Raw genomic sequence first — 19,592 nt, forward strand, 5'->3', positions numbered from 1 at the left:
TCTGCCAACCGTACATCCGTTTTTAATGTGTTTGCCAACACGATCAATTCCATTGAAATGCCATAATACTACATCTCTCACAATAAGTGGTCAACAAAACCACATGCATGACAGTTATAATACGACAAATTCGTTTCCTTTTTAACGATTGAATCAAACTTCCACGGCCCGGTCATGCAGAAATCTCGCCATCTATTATAACGTGCGCTTTCATCCGAGCGAGTGCGGGACCACCCCGTTCGGAGAGGGGAATTCTTGCGGCTTCCAGCGGGCTGGAGTATATAGGCGACGAACCGTCGTCGAGAAAAACAATAGCTGACTGATTGGGGGTGTTGAAAATCGCCACAACAAAAGTGTCCTAAACAAAAGCTTATCAGTTCAACAGAAGGATTAAACTTCTGTCTTTATGATGAATGTCTGGAGGAACAATTGCAATTGTTGATTTATCTTGAGTGACGTGGAAACTTGGTAAAATAAGACTAAGGAAAGTCAACAGATTGTTTCCTTATAAATCTTTTTGAAGGGGGTTTCGATCAAATCACAAAGTCAAGATTGTAGACTGAAGTTTGTTACACGCAAAAGCAAACGGAGTATCACTACTCCACATTCATATCCTTTTTTCTACGTGCTAATAGTACAGCGAGATATATACAGAATAACTATCACGCAAGTGTTCAATGTGATTTTTAACAATAACTTTGTAATCATTTCTATTATCGGAGCAAAATTTTCATGAAACTAAAAGTAATTTAGGCGATAGTTATTTGAATTCTTGTATCAACGTTGTAATCGTTTAAATATATTTCCATTACTTTCATAAAGTAACAACTTAAAACAAATTAGTTTGCAGATAATAGTTTAAATCATAACCTTGTTCTAGTAATATAGACGTATAACTAATCAACTCAATTATGTTCAGTATCAATGATCCTCGTATTAATTAATTATCATGAATTATTTTTTAACCCATAAAATTTAGTTAAATATTGATATACTTTTACCTTTTTTGATCATTTCGAAATGAAAGTTAGAAACTTACAATTACAATTACAATATATCAACCAAGAACCGCTGAAAAAGATTTATTCACAAAAGGTGTAATAATACCATGTCGTAGCTGTTGGAAATCTTACTCTCTTCTACAATGGAATGATGCATTAAGCAAAATATAATTTTAATAAGACATTTAAAAAAAGGGAAATAAATCTGGAACAGTGATGATAATAAAAGCGATGGAAATTTGTATTTGGTGATTATAACGATGAAACCATTTCTAAAGTTTCTCTCCCGTGCGGTGAGGGGTGAAGCAGCGGTGTGTTTATACGTATGCTATCCCACCATTCATTGCGATATCCGTTTGTCATGTGACCAAACCTGATCACATGACACCTTTGTATCAACAAAAGCTGTTCGTGTCTGTTTCACAGTCATGATTATGATGACGATGATGATGACGATAGGGAAGCCTAACGATTATAGAGTATAGACGCACATATTTTGGGCATATTTTTCCAATTCAATTAGGTCTGAAATATTTATTCTATATCTTAAAATGAAAATAAATTATTCAGTTGATATATTTTCATACAAGCCAGTTCAAATTCTAATCATTCATCATTGTTCATTTTCCAACATGAATATAGTCTATATTTCGTCTAATAAATCGGAAATGAAAAGCTACACATCCAGTAAGATAATTTGAAGCATCGACTTTTTTTAATTATTGACTTTTTCAAAGTCATATACTCTGAAATACTTATTCTGAGTCAATCGCGTACCAAATTTTACTGTAAAGTTCGTCTTATTCTTTAATGGAACTTCAATATTGAAACATGGAGCTCTGCGTTAGTAGCTCCATGATTGAAAGTTGTCTGGTAGGGATCAGAAATGGGGGTCATAAGCATAATTGAAAATCATCCTTCTAAAAGTGATTATTTGGCTGCCAGACCTTGATGACAGCGCGGAAAGGAAAGAAAAGCTAAGTTACCACTAAACAAACCATCCCGGGGCAAATATAACTGACAGCATCACTTTGATACGAAGACAATGCCTTGCCTCGTGTTACTAATCCGGATTAACTAATCCCTTTTACATCCTTGCGTCCCCTCCCCCCTAATGACCCTGTCAAATCGTGACCACTGGGCAAAGATTTTCCACAAATCCAGCGCGTGTGGCTGCAGAAACCACTTCATGAATAGAGAGAGAATTCCTCTACATGCTCTTCAACACAAGAGATGTTTAATTACGTTTGTTCCTAATGACTTAACAGTCCCTTGGTCTTCCTTCGGAGATAGCCCTCGGGTTTGTTTACGATGTCATTATATGTTTGAACGTTTTTAACCACACCATTCTTTATTCAATCGCTGCTACGCAGTCGCTGGGTGAGTGCACTATTTCAAATTGTTGCCCACTTCATTCATAATGCTCATTTCGTGGTCAATGGGTGACGAAAATACACATAATGATATAAACATCATCAAACTATATTTTATTCATTTACGCAGAAACAAAAGCGAAAACATCTGTCAGCTACCTGTCCTAAACAATAAATGAAAATCCTTCCGGTTTCCACAGAACAAAACGTGGTTTGCTGGGATATCTTGTTTTTTAAGAAACGCTTTATCAAAGGTGGGGGAAATAAAGTAGCAAATTTCAAAGATTTATAAATATCAATACAGTGAATTGAACTACAAATTATTACAAAGATATAGGACCTGAATATTAAAGACCTGTCATTATTTGAAATGGTGAGTATAATGTACTAACGTTAGTTGGAACTTTTGGGAATTAATTTCAGCGAATTGTGCAGTCCACTATATTGTTGTTTTGATCATAATTACCCCCAAAATCAATATGGATAATCGTTAGTTCTCTATCAAATAAAATGATATATGATCAACAAAGAAGGTAAAATAAAGAGCTAAAAATATCTAAATAAAGAGCTATAAAGAGCTAAAGTGCTATGCAGAGTGAAAATGAGAATGGCTTAAAGATCATTCTTTAGAGGTTTATACAAGATTACAAAATGAGTGTTCACAATTCTGTTGGCTCAACCAAAGTTTGGAACGCCTGTAATTTAATGATTATAACTACTTGCGAAGATTCCATTCCTATATAGTTTACTAATAATTTTCAGAGTTATGGCAACACATAGTCCAATTATGATGATTATTCACCCTATATATGGTATCATTCAATACCGATTTCTTATTGTAATAGCAATGAGCACCAAACACTCGCAATACAACAGTTGCAACAATGTCCATTTCATTTTAATATCATTAACCTTCGGTAAAACTATTACCATAATTGTTAGCACGAACCAACATGGCATCCGCATAATAAACGGTATAACTCAACACACATGGCTTTTTGCATGTTTCCAACACTGTTTCCTACATTACATGAAATGTATGAATGACTTCGTTGACTTGAACCTACACCTGTATAAAGTGATGACAGCTAACATCGTTTGCTACGTATGGGATCAAAGAATTGACCGGTACAGAGTGTATTTGTCCCAATGGGGGCATTTGCAGGCGATAAACGAGCCGCCAAAACGAGTTCCTAACTATTTACGATGCCTCAAATTCGTATCAGGCGTGATAAATTTATCCCAGAACCGTTAACGACTTTGAATTTTACAGCTTGTTGTTACAGAATCATTTGCCCCGTGCCATGTGGACAAGATTTGTAGTTTTGGTTTGGGAAATAATTCATTTGGGAAGTCAACTTTCCAGGAAGAGTAGTCACACACGCGCTTTTCTGTGATTGGGAAGGCTATGGATCACTTTTGGTCAACTTGATCATTTACATTTCATGAATTATAAATATAGACGCATTCATTCATAGGCATATTCCTTTTCATGTATATAGGGCCTATTTTTTTCTCCTTTGCAAGATCATAAACTTTCAATTATGTACCAAGGAATTTTACAATTCTCTGGTTTCATATCTTTCTCAAACCAGCTTACGCTGGTTAAACTGACCAAACAGTTTGATAAACGTAATAAAATACCATAGAGTTTATATTTTATTAACTTATGTTAACCATAGCCTCTCAAGACAATTGGCCATTTATTCACACTTATAATAATATTAACTTCAGAAGACAAAACGTTGGATAATTTTGTGCAATCTCAAATTGACATGGAAGAATTTTTGTTTGAAACTTTTGTGAATAATGATGTTTTCTAAAGACGATAAAGCTGTAGACTTTTATAGTAAACTTAAACTAGTTTTGAATTTGCATTTCATTGGTTTCAATACTGTATTTTTTCACAAGATTTACGTAAGAAATGTCCGCGCTCTCTCATTGTAAATGTTTTTTTTCTGTTTATATTATTTTTTTAATCACTTAGATATCGATGTTTTACTCACCTGTATGTGTTCTCTTGTGAATCTTGAGGTTCTCCGACCTAGCGAAGACTTTCCCACACCCGGGGAACGGGCAAGGGAATGGTTTCTCACCAGTATGGACACGAATATGATTGACCAGTTTATACTTGGCTTTGAAAGGTTTCTGTTCTCGAGAACAATTCTGCCAAAAACATGTATGGTTCGTCTGTTCTGGCCCTCCGACATGCTCGACGGTTATGTGAGTCACAATTTCGTGCATGGTTGTGAATGTTTTATTGCAGGGTTTTCTGGGTTCGGGGAGGTCTTGGTCAACCCAGAGACAGCTAAGTTCTTGCTTGATCGGCTGCCGCATGTAGCGGAAGAACGCGGCGTGGTGCGGGCCATGGTGGGCGGCGGGGTGGTGCGGGGGTCCCATGTTCATATTCATGTTCATATTCATGTGGTGGTTGTGGAGTTGTGGCGTGGTTAGGTAATCGTTTCTCGGCGCTGACATGTGGTGGTTGAACTGGTCCGATCTCATGTCGGATGTTAGTCCCAGTCTCATCTGTCCGTTCATGGAGCCGGTGGTTTGGTCGTGGAAACTCGGGAAGATGACGTGAGCGGAGCCGGTGTCGGCGTGGTGCCCGTGATGCAGAGAGCTGCTCGTCGGGAACATACTATGGTGGCTCGCCGGGTTGCTGGGCATCGGGTCGTGCGAGGATAGTCCATTGAACGGGGGCATGGTGGTGCCAGCGAGAGGGTCCCTTCGGATGAGATAATCCCTGGAGGTTGAGAAGGGTTGCGGAGCGGGGTAGCTGCTCATGCTGTGATGCGATGGATGATGGGGGGCATGGGAGTGAGGTACATACCCATTATGCGTCTGGCTGCTGAAATTCGGCTGTCCAGAACTTTGATGCTCGCTCGACATATGATGCGGCGGGCTTAGCTTTAACGTGCTCGTCATATGGGAGGTATCCATGCCGTAGGAATTCATGTTGAGCGTCATCCCCGTGCTGTCCGACAGCCCAGAGCTAAGCGCCGTGCTCTCGGCGGCCGAGTGGGCCGGGGCAGAGTAAGCAGGTGTTGGGATGCTGAAGCCTGGCACAGTCCCTAAACTCTGATGAGCAGCGTGGTAGTGATGAGACCCTACGTCGAGGAAGCGCAGAGCCGAGCCCCCGGGCCGTACCAAGGAGGTGTCCATGCACTGTGGTGGTAGAGTATCCGTACTCATGCTAAGAATCGCTCCAGAATCCTTTCTTTTCAAAGTCACCCCGCCAGTCGTACTTTCCACCGGCCCTGCAGGGCGAGAGGCAGTTTTACACCTATTTCCTTTCTTTAACTCGGCGAGAAACAACCTTTTTCAGTAGTCAACTGAAACGCAATTGACGCTCATTGAGGTGTGGCGATATCTTTTCGATGGGTTTGAGCTCCGGGGAACACCGTGTTCAGAAGTAGGGGACTTTAGTCGATCTCACCTTATTGTATCGCACGCTTGATTGGTCGTCTGCGGGATAGCCTTCACTTGACAGTCAGTCGGCCAATCACGGGGCTGCTTACTTCAGCTCGCGCATGCGTGCTGGCTTCCTGGCAGCTCGGTGTGTGGTAGACGAATCGGGGATGACCGAAAAACTTTCTGCACAACCACAACAAAAGTACATCCTAAGCCGACTCGATGACAAGTCATGATTATTATATATCCACAACTCTTCACAAACCAACAATCATTTCTTGTCGGTCTGACATCCACGGGTTTTCGAAATGAAAGTACATGAGGAAATTTTCAAGACAAGCAAGAAGAAACAAATTGGCATATTTTTGATGCGGGCTGGAGGAAATCAAAACTGGCATATATCCCATCACCAAATTTTTTTAATCATCAAAATGGTTATACTTTCGTTTCCAAACATACAGCAATTAATCTAACATCAGCATATCTTATTAATGTTATATACAGTGCTATAAAATATGGAACATGCCTCTATAGTTTGATAAAGAACATAAATGACGTATATATTTACCACTGTATATCTTCGCCATCATCGTCGTCGTCATCATTGACGTCGTTGCAATTATCAACGGCACGCTTGTTATCATCGACTGTCTTTTTTTTGCAAGTGATAACCTGGTCACTTATTTATCATAACAAACTAAGATGCATGATTTTATAAACGTAGCTATCAACTGAAATTGGGTCCATTAGTTTGTAAAGCTTTTAGAGGTCTGTGGAATACCAAAATTACAAACTACAAATTCTTAAAATTACGGAGGTTTCCCCAAATCTGTGCAAGAGATGGGTATTAATTTCCACCGGTAACACGTCTCCTAAAAACTTCACAAACAAATCAATAAAAAGGAATCTAAACTTTTTTTTTTAATTTTGAAGAGCAATCTCAAGAAAAAATACCTTTTGAATACACTTCCCTTCCGCAACAAAATTGGGAGGCATGTTTAGATTTTCCCTGAGCACAACCGCTTGTTCGTTCGCCCAACTTTAACAACTTCCTGCACGGTTTAATTGCATTTGATATGTCCCCCCAAAAACATGTTTAATACTGCAATTGTGGTCTTCCTCACTCGCTCGCACTAAAGCAAGGCATTGTCTCTCCAATCCGTGCACTCCCATCGCCGAAGTGGAATTAAACTGGTGGATAAAATGATATTTTTTATTTACTTTGCCGCTCTTTAGCCCGCAAATAAAACCTAGTGGCAATTATAACAAAAGTTCGAAGCATAATAGTGATTTTCCGTTACGCTGATTTCATTGCATTTCGTGTCAATTTTATTTTGCTTTGTATCATCTAATCGCCATACCCACGGTGGTGTGTTATGTCGTTATTCAATAAAAAAAACCTGTCTATCATGAACACATGCAATAATTATAATACAAAATTTTTTCACGATTTATGATTTTTTATTAGGCTTCACCTCTTGGATCACTGCGTTTTGCTGTGAAAATATTTTAGACAATTTGGTCCCTGTTTAAAGCTGCTATAACCCCTTTAAAAGCTAAATCATGGAATCTTAATCATGTTGGTACTCATTTTTTATGTTTTTTTTATATTTGTCAGTTCTCTTTTTTAAAGATAGGTTGAAGTAGTGATAAAATTACTCTTCATTGCTTATGGGTAATAACCGCCAATAACTGATAATATTTCCGTGTGATAATGTCAGCGTTTCTGTGTGTTGCCGCCCCCCCCCCCCCCCATCGTAATCGGGATAATGATTCAAATGATGTCGATGACGCTTCCAGAGATAGGGGGGTCGAGTACTATCAAATGTTTCACCTGTGCCCCACCCACATTAAAACGTGGTCACAACATTAATACAAAATAATGGTGATAAGTTTGAAAATGTCTCGTAAGCAATCTCTTTATATCAGGCAACTCTCACTAACAAATGCCCGCTTGAATAATGGAGGTAAAAAAGGGGGGATTTTTATTTTCAACATTATCATTGATTTTCTTTGAAATTAAATTTCATTTCATAATCGTCAGGAGTAACAAAATGATTTTTTTTAAACACACACCATTAATCGATTTTTTTTCCCTCAAATTTTAGTAATGCACGTTATACCGTTATAGGCCTATACGCGTGTTTGAAGTATCTGTTGTTTTCCTTAAATGAATATTTTAAAATGCATACTTAGAAATTAGAATCAAGATTGATAAGTTGCAACTGTTTTATGAGTCATGGCCCACGGTCAAATGATTCACTCCATCGTGTCCATAATAATTTATTTCAGAAGAAAAATTCAAAAAATCACAGACAAGCAAACCTCGACAATCACTATGGATACTCTCAAATTACACACCCAATTGCCCCCCAATCGCCACAGTAAATTACAGTACTTGACAATAGAATGAATATCATCACTATTAAAACTAATTCGCGAAGCGCACTTGTATGATTTCTACAAATTGCCCTCATTGCGTAACATACAGTATACGTCGGAGAGCGTTTAGCGGAAGTCCGCACAGCTGAATGCCTCGTGGGTCGGGGAGCCAAGGCGGTAGCAACACCGAGAGTCCGCTGCGAGGATCCAGCGGCAATCGTCATTAAAAAATATAGTCGTGTAAAAGTCTCATGCACAACATGAGATGTGGTAAAATTATATAATTTTCTTATACTGAATTCCATGTCTAATTTGCCTTATGATAAGAATGGTAATGAGTTCCACTATACTTGCCTACCTGCAAAAACTGTATCGTCACGCCCCTTTTCATTTATAATTTTATCTAATGTAGTTTTAGTACGAACATCAATCAAATAAAGTAATGAGGAGGGGGATAAAGAAAAATGTAAGCAAGGAGATGAAGGAGTAAGAGAAAAGAAATTTGAAATCAATAAGCAGAAATTCTTCTACACTCTAGTAACACTGAGTGAAATTTTACCCAATATTGGGTAGAAAGGGAACGTGCAAGTTTGCTGGGTATTTTGTTTACCCCATATTGCATGGGCTATTTCAACGCAACATTGCGTAACATTTATAAAATATTTGGTATCTTTTTACCTAATGAACATGCATGTTTACCCAATATTGGGTAAACCTTTTTTAGAGTGTAATATAGTCCAATGATCATGACTGTAAGCAGGGATTTCTCGGGGGGGGGGGCAAGACGCGTAAAAAATCTTTCGAAGATACTCAAAAGCGAGAGAGCGAAGCGACCAAGCTTGTCGTCGAGGGGCTTTTGATATATTTTTTAGTGAAATCGAAAGATTTCGTTCACCCTTCTGGTAAATTTTTTAATGTCACTTACGAGCTCTGTGAATTATGTTTGCCACGAACATACACAACTTGTCGTTACTAATTTTGTCATTTCTATTGGTTATTGATTATCAACGTATCTGTAACATGTTTAACGTAATGTTGAATTGGTAAATGTGTGTGTGTCTGTAGATACCCAGCAAAATTGATCTATCTATCTATCAAAGAATATATTATTATTTTCTGATATAATTGGATATTAATCTTACTTAACATGTTTAAGGGTGTCCTTCCTCTGAATAAAAATGTTTTAAACAAATAATTATGAAAAATTGATTTAAAAATGTAGGTCTTTATATTATTCTCTACAGAGAATAGGAAAACAAAGTTCAAAATAAATTGTTAAAGCTATTTGGAAGAAAGGGTAAGCAGACATTGTTGAAAACTGAGACAAAGAGAGTAATTCACGTTTCCTCCTGCATGTCCTATATTCTAAATCTGCTTCGCGAAAGAGAGGAAATAAACACGTCGGATATAAACACATATTAATGAGTATATATACAAATCATGGAAAGGCTAAAATTCATCATAAACAAAACAATGCTGAATTTGCAGGAAGAGAGCACATTTAATATAAATCAGTTTTCATATCGGGATTAGAGGAAGTTCAGAAATTAGAGTAAAACGCGATGGTATATCAAGATTTTATATATTGTTAGTAACGACGAAACATTTTTTTTTTAAATCAGGATATAATGATAATACTCTCATAACATTTCGTGATAAACAGGGGGGAGTGGGTTGTCTACAACCAAAGAAATAAAAATGAATACAAATCAATTTATATAGATTGACGTGTTTATAAACAATTCAATTAAACTTGGCTAGAAATCGTTTACAGTATAATGATTGTTTTAGTTTTGTTCAAAATATTACGTTTAAGAATATACAGCAAAATTTGGGTATCATATAAATAATGCATGGACATATTAATTACCTGGGCACTAAGATAAGCTAATAAAATGATGTATGTTTTGAAACTGTTCTCCGTTTCAAACCGGTAAGTCTGATGATCAGATTTACCATGTTTACTTCTATTCGTAATTAAGAGAAGCGAAGTTTATAAAATGCCATGCGCGATCATAATTATTTTCGGCAATAAATTATGATAATGACGATGAGAATATAATTGAAAGTAGTACCAATGATAATCATTAAAATGATAGCATGATTAATAGAAATTGAACAATTATTGAAAATAATTATTATTTTATTTTATAATAATTATTATAATTTCTATCTGTTTGAACTTTTCCAAAGCATTATAAATATGTTGCTAACAGATTTTCATGTCTTGCGAGTTTTATAACGCATATAATAATACCAAATTTATATCACTCAGACATCATTACATGCATTACGAAAGGTACAGGCATAGAAAAGCCATACCTAGACGAAAAACAAAAATCAGACACGTGTTAATGTCATTTAAGTATCCATATTCTATAACTCCTTTTGTTATTGTACCCCTTTCAGAATACAGTTTAAATGATATTTCATTCTCATATTGCACTATCCACTCAAACTGTGCAAACATATAGGCAGAACGGCGACGACACCTACTTTTGGAATCTACGCGCCCGTGAAACAGGATTATAATTCTTTTATATTCCGAAATAGAGTTCGAAATTTACGCAAATAAATGACAAACTAGAGAAACAGATAGACGAAAAGACGCTCTTTTGTATTTTGGGGGCCCCGCATGCATTTGAATATAACGCGCGAGTCATCGCGTATCTGTATTGATTATTTTCCGTTGAATAGATAGATACATATTTCGTATTCATTGCATAGTGTTTGAGGTGGTGGTCGTACAAAACTGTGACGTAGGTAAGAAAAGGGGAGGTGCTTCCCTGTCTCCTTGGTCACGTGACTTAATGAGTCACGATTTCTCAACTATTTATGTAGAGAATAGATACGTGCATATTGTGGTGAATCCGAGAATATAAACCCAATGATGACTTAGTTTTAAATTGATATACATGTACATAGATTGGTCCGAGTAATTTATGTATGTATCATCATTTCATGCATGCAAGATAAACAGCTATGTAAACAAAATTCCTTGCTCAGGTAGTCGTGCCGGGAATCGAACCCCTCACTTCTATGGTGTATATAGTTGGGTGCCTGAGACCACTCGGTCATGTTACCTCCTCCACGGTATACGAATAGAATGTACATGTATATCATCGTTCAATATCGTTGGTCGATAGACTTTAATCAATCATTATCATTTTACGTCAAGAGTTTAAGAATTTAAGTTATATAGTGTCATTCGTAGATTCATAGAGGAACCAGGGGGATTTTTTTATTATATTGACCAGAAAACTTGAGTCTATTTAGTGACTCATGAATAGGATACAACATATCTCTCCAATCAAATAGTGTGTGCGCGAAGCGCGAGCTGAAAATTTGTGACATTCCGACCTGAAAACTGGACATTCTAAGCATTTTTTGTGACCAGGAACAGAATGAGTACCTTACTAAACAATAATTGATGCGAGCGCGTAGCGCGAGCCTATTTTTTTATTATTATTATTCCCTAACCTAACATTTATTGTTTTACTTCAAAAAGGGTATTTCAATTTGAAAAAGGGCACATTTCGGAAAAAAGGGCACCCCAGCCCCCTGGTTCCACCGCCCCTGTTTCACACGTTGTGATGAATCTACTTGAAATTGTCCAAAACATGAATGATTAAGTTTAAAACATTCATCAAATCGTGTAAATACCATGTATGCAGATGGCTCAGATTCAATTACTTAAAAAAATATTATCTGGTAAAACCCAAAGGTCCTTTCGTCAAGTACACCGAGATGCAATTAAACTTTGAAGTGAGTGTTCAAAATCATCACAGAGAATTCATTCTTAGTAGCGCAGTGACCTCTTTAAAAAAAACTGTTAATGCAAAAACCCTTCATCCACTCAGAGTGGCAATAAAACAGGCCTGGGTAAAGGGGGTACGATTCACCCTAATTAGCTAGCTCATGTTTCAAAATAAGATAAGATCAAATTAGACAATATAAATTCATTGATGAATTTCATTAGTTGAACATCAAAAAGTAGCCTAACTATTGCACCCAATTTTGTCGGTTATAAACAGGCACATTCATTTTATGAAAAACTACTTTTGAAATGAAAAAAAAATGCACTTTTTTCCCCCATTTTAGTCCTTTCTTTCTTTATATTTCCTCTCTAACACATTACGTCATTTTCCTATTTTCTGAAATGTAAGCTATAATATAGATTTAAAAAGAAATATATTATGAAAAGAATGATAAAAATTTGGCCAATGCTGTTGCTTTATACTTTGTATTTTGTAAATAAGAACTAGCCCCTTCTGCCCCCCCCCCCCCCCCCCCTTGAACAGAAAATATCACGCTACGCTACTGGAATCGAAGAACGATCGGCTGAATTCATAACAGATGTGCGAGAAAGGTTGAAAGAAATTATCACTGAATAATTTCATCCGATTTATTACAGAGAAAGGGGCCAGGAAGGGACAGTTCTCTCTTGTACATAAAGGAAATTAAAAGTGAGAAATCGGAAAGATTATTGCTCTGACCAAATTGGCGGATGTATAAATATTTGTTACCCTTTTGAACCAAGAGGGGTGATTTGGAAGTGACCCCTTCCCTGAATAAAAAAAAGAGAAGTATTTGTTCCTATTTATTAATAAGGGATATAATAGTAAACAAAGATATCTCGGACTTGTCGGATAAAAGATTACACAATCAAAGTCACATTCGATGTTTAGGTGGAGAAGAAGGAGAAGAAGAAGAAGAAGAAGAAGAAGAAGGAGGAGGAGGAGGGGAAAAACAGGAGAAGGAGGAGAAGAAGAAGAAGAAGAAGAAGAAGGAAAAAAAAGAATAAGAAGAAGTAAAAAGAGAACAGGAAGAAGAAACAAGAAGAAGGTTGCCATGGTTGCTATGGTTACTCGAACAAGAAAGTAAAAGATATGTAACTTAGAATTTACTAGATCTATACATGAGAGAGAGAGAGGTGTATTAAAACCCAGACAAAGGAAACATAATTGATTAAGATATCGCAAAATGGAGAGAAAAGGAAATTCATTGTTGACGCGATTTTTCTTTTTATCTTTCCGCCTTATAAGGTCGTTGTACTCACAAAGGACCAACCACGTCATCGTAAAGTAGTCCGCTAGATCAGTAAAATGATTGAAATTGACAACGAAGAACACTATAATTCATTTGCTGTCAGAAAATGAAGTTAAAATTATCTCTAAATTAAAGTGGAAATCCGCCACGAAATTCACCTTGTTTTACAATAGGAAAGTTGCTCAGAAATGCACTCTGTAAAAACGCGGTTAAAAATTTGAACAGGTCAAACCCGTCACTTTAAACAATTATAGTTTAAAGTTTTTAAAAAGTTGTTTAAAATTTGAAACATGTTATTTAAAAAAGTTTTAACAGCTTCAAAACAACTTGTTGTTAGAATGATAAGCTTACACAACGTACATATTTTGTGCAAGGCTTGCGAGAATTAGAACATTTGGTGGAATATCAAGTAGTAAATTTAGGCCTCTAAAATTCATTGTTTTTATCCAGTATGCCCGATTGACATTCAAATTATTTTGTATTCAAACATTTCAAAAGTTATGCACCGTTCCTCTCTCAAATGTAATGGTAGATTACAATATGTCACCATGGAGATATGTAAACGAATTCACTCTAATCCTTATGGTCGGTATTGGAACAAATTACATTTCGCATTGATTTGTGAAGCATACACTATCGATTTCATTTATTTGGGATCCAGAATAAATAAAAACGTACTAAATTCGACATTCTAGTGCAAGCCTTCGTAATTATAGGACTCTCACGGAATAGTCAGCTGACGTTGCTAATCCGTAAATCTATCATTATGTTATATATGATATTATGGTTTGTATTATTTCTTAATTCATTATGTTATGTTTTAAATATATATTATATACAACTGTAAAATGGAAATCAATAAATAAAATTAAATTGAATACTATCACCACTATGTCATTGATTAACAACTGGAAACGGGACGTTTAATAGCCTTTGATATAAACATTTTAGTAATCACGAATGCATAATGCCTTGGTCAATACGATTTTTCATTTTTGAAAGTAATTACAAAAATATTACTTTTGTTTAGGGGTTCGAGGTTCGATCCCCGCTACAGAACTGATTCCCTCTAGCCATGCATGTAATTCATCTTAATGTTTATGGTTAGTAGTACCCGTTCATTAATGGGCATTTATCAGTTTATGATCATCGTCGTATCAATACAAACCAGTCCATGTGAGAGTGCTCCTGTAATAACAGTGAGTTGTGAATCCCTGAAAAATAAATGACTTTTGCAGCGTGCTTTGTTCAAACATTTCAAAGCGGAAAATACAGATGAGAGAAAATATGAAGTATACGAGGACAACTTCAGAATATTTTCGAGTGAAAAAAAAAGTTGTATTTCTTGGTCTCTTTCTGCAACAAACTATGAAAAGAATGGCAATCAATTATAAAAACAAAAATCACAAGAGAGAAAATAGTAAAGAGCGAATGATGAAAACCCTGCAGGATCTGCGACAGTCCATGATCATCAGAATTTCTTACTTACAACTTTAAGCTTTCTTATTCATCTCACAATATTTGAGACTTCCCTCCGTTATGTGTAAATTCCCCATCATTTTATCTTCCTACCTGTGCAATAATTGTCAAACCAGATCATAAATATCGTCAAAACTATGAAATTTATGATTGTCTGAGCTCAGTGGGCTTCCTGAAAATTATAAGCTATTAACCGAGATTTATTCGCATACGTGACTCATTTTCACGACAGTCGTCTCTCGCATTCAACGTCCCCATTTATTACTACATCTACTATTATTAACATGATTATAATATTGAAGAAATTAGTTGAGATAGGCCTATAACCCCCCCCCCCCCCCTCTTCTTGGTCATGTCGATCGCTTCAGCCTCTTCCCGAGCAGCCATTTTCTTCTTCGCCCCCTTTCGCTTTTCTTCCCTTACCGTTTTACTCTTTATCTCGTAATATTTTGTTCATTATGATTGCCGCCTTTTCTCTAGACGTATTTATACTACTTCTAATGCAATCACAAATTCTACTTTTATGCTACAACTTCTCTATTTCAACCTACTTCTAGTACAAATACTGCTAGCACTATATCACTAAATTACAGTGATGGATCCAGGGGGGGGGGGGGGGCACATCCGGCTCGTGCCCCCCCCCCCCTCTTTGATAGCCTGTAAAACTAGTTTTTAATGTAGACTCATATTTTTCTTGTCAATTTTTTCTGAATAAAAATGCTTCTTGAAAAATTGTGAATTTGCCCCTGCCTTCTTATCATTATCTTTTTACCAAAAAATACCTGAATTCTGAAAAATATTACTCTTTGATTGCAGCACATGTCGTGCATTATATTTAAGAAACACTCGAAGAAAATCTTTCTCTCCCTAAAAACTTCTGTTTGGCAGTCCTGACTTTCGCTCATTTCCCTTTCATCGCCCAATTATTTCCTCCCCTCTGGTCGGGTCTCAGGGGGACACTCATATCCCCTTTCCCTCATCAATACCAAACAATACCCCCTCACTGGAAGAAACCGCCCCCTTTAAACAAAGGAATTACCCCCTGTTGTTTCTTGGAAATATTAAGCTATGGGAACTTTGAATGCATTGCGGTTTACTATATATGAAATAAGCTCTCATATCGTATTTATGACTTATATATCCAAATAACAAAAGTCATAAAAACTAATACATTACGTATGTAAGAGTGATGTGCATTTAAAATCATTCCTCTCAATTTCATTATCATATTTTTAAAATAAAAACAATAAATTAACATGGAAGGTGATACTAAATTTTTTTTTTTAATTTACTCATATTTGATGACACACTTTGCCAGAGGGGCACTTAATATAATTTTCTATCAAAAAGTGACTAGATTTTTGTTAAACTGAATACATAGTTGATTGTATTGATCTTATCACAGAATTAATATCAAACGCAGCTTAGATAACAAAGGCGTAGAAACTAATAACAGAATTTTGCAGATTAATTTAAGCGCTACATAAAATGTTGCATATTATTATTACAATTATCGAATAAACTCGAGCGAAGCGACCGAGCTTGCCATGGGGAAGCTTAATGCATTTTCTAAACTGAAATTGAAGGATTTCGCACACACTTCTGGTGAATTTTGGGACAAATTTTATTGAAATATTGTAAGTTTTCAAAATTTCGGGGAGAAGGGGGGCAACTCCCCCCCGTCTCCCCGCTGCGTACGCCCATGTTTATTAACCACTTCACACCAATTTTGCTCCGGCCACCAACATCGAATAATTAGTATTTTGTGATTCTGTTTTGATTATGAAAAGAAAATCTTATTTCGGGCAAGCATAGTGCAATTTCTCCAGTTACACTGGACGACCTGTGCGTAAACTGTGCCGATTTGATTAAAGCTTGACAATCAATCTCCATAATATTTATAACCCATGTCAATTGCTTTTACACATGTTAATAGGCCCGATTTAGGGCTCGATTGAGAAGTCATTCGCGTCGACAGAGATCGCTTGGATTTATGAGCGGAAGTAAAACCCGTACTCAAGGGAATTTGACCTGGATGAGGACACAAGGTCAAAGGTCATCTGAGGCTGTCCATGGTTTTCATCGCGATTTCGCCAATGTCTTTTGGAAGAAAACTCAGGAAATGAACATAATTATTTCGATTGGACCATGGACTTAAACCATGGACCCTTCATGGTTAAACAATGGAATTATAAAGTAAGTAAGACGTTGGTAATGATGATGATAATAAATAATTTAACAATATTACGAGAGAACAAACAATGATAATGCGAACATTGCAATAGTCAGAGAACGGACCAAAAAGAGAAGTCAAGCTAAATTCGTTGAGATAATGTTCTCGTCGTTGTAAAATCATCAGAAGAAGCATAGATAACAGAAATAATAACAACAAAAAAGAACAAAACGAAGATGATGAGTTGGAGGAGAATCTTGAAAAAAAATCCATATCATAAGACTGACCTATCTATTTGGCAGCAAATACGTTTTACTTTTTGAGACGCGTAGCATTATTTATGTTATTTGATATATGTGTGAGATCACTGGCGTATATGGATGGGGAATTTCGGGTAGATCCCCCCCCCCCCAAAAAAAAAAAAAAAAAAAAAAAAAGTTCCACGACAGAGAAAATAAAGAAAGAAAAGAAAAAATGTGAAATATGTATGATTTTATTTTTTGAATATTATATGTTTACAAATATGAATGGAATTGAATTAAATTTAATATTTATTGTCCTCAATGGGCCTTCACTATGTTCCGCAATCTCATATTTTTGGTGGGTGGGGGATTCACTATGCCACTTTTGCAGACTTTAGTCTTTTATCTCTTTTGATATTGATTAATGATTTTAATCAACATTTTAGACCTATCGTTTTCACGAACGCTTTTCGATCATTAACCATATTACACAGGTTATAAAAAATAAAATGCATTAAAGTGTTTTTTTTTTCCAAATCATTCTCAATGTTAAGTTATTTAGTCGGAGGTATTTTTTTAGGATAAAACTCAATACTGAAAAGACTTCATGGCAATAATACTACGTGCTTGTGATATAATGGGTCGTCGAATAGGGCACAGGAGGGATATCCCTCGCGGGGCCTGCGCGCCGCTGAGACCGCGGCATGACACTCAGCAATCCGGTACGACTTCTTACCGAGCTCGCAGCATCGACTTCGGCAATTCACAACTCGAGTTCTTATAATCTCCACCTATTACATCCTTTTCCTTGGAGGTGGGATGGCGTAAAACGGCTCAACGTCAAGTTTACTGGTTACCTCTTCGTTTCTTCACGATTTCAAGGTCGCTATCGCTCAATACGAGCAGCAGGATAGCGACATTGAAAATAATATATGGATGTTGACTGGTGAGCGGTATTGTCACAACATGGACAGATTTTGAAGAAAGATTGATTGCAAATGAAATGCGAAGAAATTGTCGAATTTTAACATGTTTATCACATTTATTTTCTTTTCATTATGTCCAAATCAATATTAGCTTAAATCTTCATTTCCATCTTACTGTTGTAGGATTGGGGTCTTGAACTCATTTTGTCTTCTTCTTCTTCTTCTTCTTCTTAATCATATACTAACATGTCTACTGGGGTTTTTGTAATATTTCTTCCTGCACACACAGAAAATTTTACACAAGTTGTGTTAAATTTTACACAACTGTGATGTACGTATAGAACTCCACAACAATTGTGTGAAATTTTACCTAACCCCTATTTTGTAAAATATACAAAACTATTATGTAAGAATTTACATTTCTGCAAAGTAAATTTTTTACATAATTGCTGTGTAATTTTTTCATTTTGTAAAAAATACACATCTGCGATGTACGTATAGAACTCCACAACAATTGTGTAAAGTTTTACCTAACCCCTATTTTGTAAAATATACCAAACTATTATGTAAGAATTGGATTTCAGCTAGGTAAAAATTTTACATACTTGCTGACTAATTTTTTTTAATGCATCATTTTGTTGTAATTTTTCTTCAGTATTCTGTACCCTTTACTCTGTTATTGTGTTCACCCAATAGGTTCTCCATGTACTAGCAGAGTAAAGGGTACAGAATACAGAAGTAAAATTTACACCAAAATGATTCATTTAAAAAAATACACAGCAGTTATGTAAAGTTTTTACCTTGCTGAAATGTAAATTCTTAAATAATAGTTTGGTATATTTTACAAAATAAAACAATTATACAGAAAATCCTGTAAAAAAAGAACATATATTGTAATATTATAATGACACAGACAAGAACACATCGATCATTATATACATGTAACAACTTTTTTTATATTTATATGTTTATTTAGAAACAAAATTACATGAATTATTTATACAAATAATTATAAGGGATTAGAAAAAATAACTATTAATTACAATATTTACAAATAATTAGGATGATTCTATAAAAACAACAACAAGGAATATAAAATGGTGGAAAAAAATTATATATGTACTTTAAGTCATGTTTTGAAAAACTAGTAGGCCTCCCATGTAAATTGCTGAAAGATGCGGTTGCAATATTTTGAGTAGGAAAAAAAAAGAAAAAAAAATTAAGAGAAAAGAAGAAAAAGAGGAAGAAAAAGAAAGGGTGAAGGGTAGATAATTGTAAAAATAGCGTTTTTAATCATGTATAAGCCATTTTACCCTGATTTTACCCCTGTTGTTCAATTTTCAAAAAATATTATGATGTCACCCCCCCCCCCCCCCCTGGAAAGTTCGCCCCTCCTACCAAAACACCCTGGCGCCTCCCCTGGCTATATGGCATGTTATTGCTTCTACATCCGAACTATTGGAAAAATGCAGGCACCCTACACTTTGGAATTCTCTTTTTGGTGACAAGCTAATGAGTCAAGTATAAAACACCTATTGAAAATATCAGGTCAT

General features: G+C 35.9%; 1 protein-coding gene across 1 annotated transcript; it reads right to left on the reverse strand.

Annotated features, from left to right (window-relative positions):
- Positions 1 to 4,357: 4,357 nt before the first annotated feature.
- LOC129279351 (zinc finger protein ZIC 4-like) lies at positions 4,358 to 6,871 on the reverse strand. The gene has a single exon (XM_054915443.2). It carries the CDS (start codon positions 5,567 to 5,569, stop codon positions 4,373 to 4,375), a length of 1,197 nt encoding a protein of 398 aa, XP_054771418.1. The 5' UTR covers positions 5,570 to 6,871; the 3' UTR covers positions 4,358 to 4,372.
- Between the last annotated feature and the right edge of the window lie 12,721 nt (positions 6,872 to 19,592).

Source organism: Lytechinus pictus, chromosome 16, assembly GCF_037042905.1.
Source record: "Lytechinus pictus isolate F3 Inbred chromosome 16, Lp3.0, whole genome shotgun sequence".
NCBI classification, from domain to species: Eukaryota; Metazoa; Echinodermata; class Echinoidea; order Temnopleuroida; family Toxopneustidae; genus Lytechinus; species Lytechinus pictus.

Excerpts from the sequence above, each read along its gene's own strand:
- LOC129279351 (XM_054915443.2), bottom strand. The coding sequence starts at position 5,569 with ATGAGTACGGATACTCTACCACCACAGTGCATGGACACCTCCTTGGTA.